This window comes from Strix aluco, chromosome 19, assembly GCF_031877795.1.
Source record: "Strix aluco isolate bStrAlu1 chromosome 19, bStrAlu1.hap1, whole genome shotgun sequence".
NCBI classification, from domain to species: domain Eukaryota; kingdom Metazoa; phylum Chordata; class Aves; order Strigiformes; family Strigidae; genus Strix; species Strix aluco.
In genome coordinates, this window is record NC_133949.1 from 11,337,706 (window position 1) to 11,343,460 (window position 5,755).

Genomic DNA, 5,755 nt, shown 5'->3' on the forward strand with positions numbered 1-5,755 from the left:
CAGCCCCCCTCGCCCTGCCACAGGGCCGCGGTGGGAGGAGGGTGTCCACACCGACATGGAGACAGGGACCTGCCGTGGCCGGCGGAGCAGGACAACAGCGGTGCCCTGTAGACACCCAGCCGAGCCCACCACCCGCGGGGTCTCACCGGGAGGGTCCTGCACCGTCCCCACCGCGCCAACCGGCGCCAGGGCCAGGCCAGCCCCCGTGCTTGCCCCATGACAGCGCGGTGCATTGCCCCTGGAAAATGCCAGAGCGGTCAAACTGTTGAGTCATTTGTGCCCAAGATTATCTGTGCAAACAGCCGCCCCGATTATTTTTTTTTTTATTATAAATTTTTTTTTTTTTTTTCTTTTTCCCTAAGAATGTGGCTCAGACCATGGGGATGAGCAGCTGAAATCTCCGGGGATCAGCAGGACAATGCCAGAGCAAGCATTGTGCTGACGGCTCTGCAAACGCTGGCACCGGCTCCCGGCCAGCAGCACCCTATAAAAGCTGAGCCGCTGAAGTAGGCAAACATTACATGGGCGAAGCAGCAGTAACCGCCTGACCTAGGTGAGTCCTGGAACCGATTTGCACCTCTCCCACCTCATCCTCTGCTCGTTCCTGCTGCCGCTGGCTGGACGGGCAGACACCCTTCCTCCTGCCTGGTGGCAAAAGACACCCAGAGGGACCATCGCCATTTCCCGTGGCACAAGACAGGCTCACACGTCGCTGCTGGCAGCCAGGGTGGTTGAGAGCTCCTCTACCATGGGGCACCCAACTCCTGGCATCCACCCGGCCCCGGCCCCCGGCACGGCACACCGGTTGGCATCTCCCGCCGTTAGCTGGGGCCATCCATGGGAGCCCACTGTGGCTCCCAAGGGAGGCATAGCTGGGGTGCCGGGGCAGGGAGAGGGGAGCAGGCGGGTCTGTTGGACACCGCCAGGCATGGGGCATCCCATGCTCTCTGCCGCAGCTCCCCAGTCAGGCTCAGGGGTGTTTTTCCTAGCGATGGCCTGGCCTCGGGGAAGGAGAAAGGGGAGCCGGGCACTGTGCCCCGGCGGGCACACAGGCTCTGTGCCATGGCCGGGAGGAGGGAAGGGGCACTGCAGTGGTGAGAAGGGAGCACCCTGCTTTGGATGTGTCCCAGAGCCCCTTGATGTGCCCCCCACCCCATCCTGTGGCTAGCAAGAGGGTCTTGCTGCAGCTGGCATGGCTTGTCCCCAGCAGCAGGGCAGCTGCCTTTGAACAGGCACCGTGGGCAGCGGGCACAGAGCCGTCCCCCGGCCCCACAGCAGACAGCAGGGATGCGGAGGGGCATGCTGCAGTACAAACGGCTTTTCCTTCCTTCTGCAGACACCGTTCCAGCAACAAAGATGGCTCAGACTAACCCTCTGCCTGTCCCCATGGGCCCATGGAAGGTACGTCCTCGCAGCCCCTGTATCTTGCCTTTCCCTATGTGCAGGTGGGGGACAGGGAGAGGGACAAAGCCAGTCCTCCGGGGCCAGGAAAGCTGTGCAGCGGGCAGCGAGGCAGGGGGGAGCGCAGGAAGCAAGGCAACCCTGTCTTCTGCCCATGGGAACTTGCCTCCCGCCTGCTCAAACACCTCCTGGGTGTTTTTCATAAGCCTCTTTGCAGCACCCTGGCCCAGCCGTGCCCTGCTCTTACCAGTCGTCCTGTGCCAGGCAGTTACAGCAATCCCCGAAAACCACACGCTGTTATTCACCCTTCCCCGTCGGTGCGGGCAGGCTGGCAGGGCAGGCAGGGGCAGGCACAGGGGCTGCAAAGGGGGTGGTGGGCACGGCAGAGCAAGATAGGGAGCAGCCCTGAAGGGGTCTGGCAACAGCTCCGGGGACACAGTTCGAGAAGGGAGCCGAGAGGGAGAGGAGAAGCACGTGCACAAGCGGGGCACAACCCGCTGAAGCCTGGAGCTGTCGTGGGAGAGGAGAGCCAGTCACAGCCCCCCGGGGGAGTTCCATCTCGCCCTTTCCCCCGTTAATCCTCTTTGCCCTAGAGCGTTCGGAGCAGAGGCCGGGAGAACCGCCAGCCACAGCCCTGCCACCCGCCCGTCCCAGAACGGCTCCGCTCCTCTCTCCGGACGGCACCGCTGCCCCGGGAACTGATCTCCGCAGGGGTGAGCAGGAGAGCGGAGCAGGGGCCGGCGTGCGGCTCCCCCGACACCAAGGCAGGGCACCGCGGGGCCAGCAGTGCAGGGACGCGCGGAGGTGTGCGGGGCTGTGTCCCAGCCCAGAGGGGTGCCCGGTGCAGCCTCCACCGGCTCTTCCCCTGACGGAGCATGACCCTCCGTCTCCAAGAGGGGCTGAATCGCCTGGGGCCACTGCCGGGCAGTTCCCAACTCGGCAGCTCGCTCTCCGTTCCAGATCACCGTGTACGACCAAGAAAACTTCCAGGGCAAGAGGATGGAATTCACTTCAGCCTGTCCAAACATCATGGAGTGTGGCTTTGACAACATCCGCTCCCTGAAGGTGGAGTGCGGCGCGTAAGTACCCGGGGCAGTGGGGATGCTTTCCCAGGCGGGCTGGTGGGGCGAGGGCTGCCTGAGCGTGGAGCGGGGCCGGCTGTCCTTGCTCTGCTCGGCTGGGGGAGGCTAGGCACTGGGGATCCCACTCTGCTGGGGTAGAGCAGCCAGCCCTGGGCAGAGCTGCCACAGACAAGGCCCAGAGGACGGCAGCAACGCCTTTGGCATCGTCCAAAACTGCCTCCTGCAGTCTGGGAGTTTGGAGCTCGCCGGTGCTCCGCAGGGATGCAGCGAAGATCAGTGCTTGGCGAGCGGCTCTTGAGCTCAGCCTGGTCCCCATCCTGCCTGTGTAACCCCTTGAAGCACAGTGCCTAGAAAAGCATGTTTCTTGCCCCAGGGTCCAGCCCTGCTCTGTGCTGAGCTTTCCCCGCACCGTGCAGCTCCCCGGGGCCATAGCAGAGCCTTTCCACAGCCCGCGCTGGGCTGCCCCTCGCTGATAGGGGTAGGGAACAGAGCCGGGCTTCTCCCTGCGCGCAGGAATCTTCCCTGGCACAGGCAAGACATCTCCCGAGCTGCTCTGAGACACTGTGTGAGGAGCAGTCCCCATGGCAAGTGTCCCGCTGGGGCCGGGGAAGCAGACAAGATAGATTTGCGCTGCTATATTTAGGATTTGTAACGCTAATGGGATTACAGCGGCATGCGTGCTCACGCCGTAATCAGCTCGCTGCTCCAGTTGACGTGTTCCTAATCAGGCTGGTCACCTTGCACGGCGGGAGGCCGACTGCGGGATACGGGATCGGGGCTCAGTTTTGGTCAGTCGACCCCCCCCGTCTCAGTGTGCCCCTCAGCACCCCGCGCACCCCATAATCAGGGGGTCTGTGGCATCCACCTTCCAGCCCCCAGCCCAGCCTCTGCCTCCCCGCTCGGCTGTGGCTGTCCTGTCCCCAGTCCCTGTTAGGGGATGTGCCCTGGAGAGGTCCCCACCCTGGGGACAGCCAGGTTCTCGTGTGGGCAGCACCAGGGCTTGCAAAATGTGTCCTGCAGGGTGGAGGCATCCCTCTCACCTCTTCTTGTTCGTTTTCAGCAAAGAGGGAGACCCAGAAAGGGGAAAGACAACAAGTCCCAGCCCTGCCCAGAGCCAGATGGGTTCTGCCTGGTTTGGGCATCAGGAATTCAGGTCTTTCCAGCTGTGCCAGGTTGTAATTGGGAAACAAGTAAGAAATGAGGCCTTTGGGAGAGAAGGGCAGCCGCAGGTGTCCTGTGGCATCCTAACACGACACCGATCTGCATAAATAACCACAGAGCAGTTAGGGGAAAGCGAGATGCCCTCACAGGCTGGGCCCCTCGAGGGAGGGACCCCATCATCCGCCGCAGCCGGGGGATGCCGGCACTGCCATGTGGGGCTGCCTCCCAGGCACCAGGGGGGCTTACACATCCAGCACCGCTTCCTTTCCTCCCCGCCTTGCGGGCAGAGGCCAGACCCCAACCTCCTCCCCACACCTACATCCGAGCCCCGGTGCCAGCCCCGAGCAGGAGGCCCCGAGCTGCCGCAGGAAGCCCTGGCATCCCTCGCTCTGTTTTTGCAGCTGGGTCGGTTATGAGCACACTGGCTTCTGCGGGCAGCAGTTCATCCTGGAGAGGGGAGAGTACCCACGCTGGGACGCCTGGAGCGGCAGCAATGCCTACCACATCGAGCGCCTGATGTCCTTCCGCCCCGTCTGCTCTGCTGTGAGTGCCCCAGCTCCCACGGAGCTCTCGCGTCTCTGATCCCGTTAAAATGACCCAGGCAACAGCACCAGGCCAAGGGAGTGAGGTTAGGAAGGGCAAACACAGCCATGCCAGGGGCTCTGCAGGTGGCAGAGGCTCCTCAGGGTGGGCTTAGCTCTTCCCCTCCATGCCCAGCAGGATTTGCTCTTTCTGTCCTGTTCTCTAAAACTTAACAGAGATCCTGGGCCAGCTGTACGTGACCAGACCTGGGGGACAGCCAGCCTGAGATGGTAGCTGTGACATAGCTGTCACTGACACCTCCCAGACCAACCCCTGCCCCAGCACCACCCTGCTGAGCACCTCCACACAGCTGGGCTTTGGGAAAACCAGCCTCCCCCCCCCAAAAAAAACCACCTCCCTCTCCAGAAAACCCTCTGAGCAATGCCGCAGGGAGGGACAGCCCAGCCATTGCCCCATGCCGGGGAGGGAGCACCACCTCCCCCTCACCCCCTGCTCTTCCCCCCCACCAGAATCACAAGGAATCCAAGATCACTGTCTTTGAGAAAGACAACTTCATCGGCCGCCAGTGGGAGATTGGGGATGACTACCCCTCGCTGCAGGCCATGGGCTGGGCCAACAATGAAGTGGGCTCCATGAAGATCCAGTGTGGCGCGTAAGTGACAGGCAAAGGGCCAGGGGCAGCAGGGACAAACCGCTGCCATCGCTGTGCTACCACGGCTGGAGGGGGGACACCCCCTCACCCCCCCTTGCTTACCTCTTGTCCTCCTTACGGGCCGCCTGACGACTCCTTTTCTTCCAGCTGGGTTTGCTACCAGTATCCTGGGTACCGTGGCTACCAGTACGTCCTGGAGGCTGACCACCATGGAGGAGACTACAAGCACTGGAGAGAGTGGGGATCGCACGCCCAGACCTCCCAGATCCAATCCATCAGGCGTGTCCAGCAGTAGCTCCCCACTTCCCAGTACATCTCTGCAAGGTTTCTAAAGCTGACCGGCTCCCTTTGGTGCTAATACTCCCCTCCCGAAATAACCACCCCTTCTTGTACTGCAACTGCTTATGGAACAACACTCCCAAATGGTACCAACTGCACAAATGCCAATAAATGTGACTGAAAGATAAAACCAGCTTGGTGGGTCTTTGCTGTTGCGTGTTTGGTCTTTAAGTCGCACATCCCCGTCCCAGGTAGCAGGGACCAGACTCTTCCCTGCTTATTTTAAGCCGACTGAAGCCCGGTGGGGTTCACACCGAGGCAGGTTCATCCCCCGACTGTTTTGCACACACAAACACAACAGCCAAACCCTCGGTCACCGCAGCTCGGCAGCCGCGGGGCTCCCTGCCCTCCCCTTCCCCTGTCACAATAAAGGACACCGTGCCCCCAGCCCCCCTGAGCCACGCCAGCACCAGGCACCCAGGGGACATGCAGCCACTTGCGCCGCGCTGCTCATGGGCTTCGTGACCAGCATCGCCGGGCCCGAGGGACCCAAAGTCGAGTCGTCAGCCACGCAGCGTCCCCGGGGCCAAGGGATGCTCCCTGAGAGCGCAAAAAAGAAAGTCACGCTGACACCCAC

The 5,755-nt window shown here is 62.3% G+C and overlaps 1 protein-coding gene across 1 annotated transcript; it reads left to right on the top strand.

The window, feature by feature from the left end:
• Positions 1 to 521: 521 nt before the first annotated feature.
• Positions 522 to 5,308, top strand: CRYBA1 (crystallin beta A1). The gene is given in 8 exon segments (XM_074844991.1): positions 522 to 539; positions 541 to 553; positions 1,337 to 1,401; positions 1,995 to 2,114; positions 2,362 to 2,480; positions 4,046 to 4,187; positions 4,697 to 4,839; positions 4,987 to 5,308. Coding segments are annotated over 8 exon segments (768 nt in total). The 3' UTR covers positions 5,135 to 5,308.
• The last annotated feature ends 447 nt before the right edge of the window (positions 5,309 to 5,755 follow it).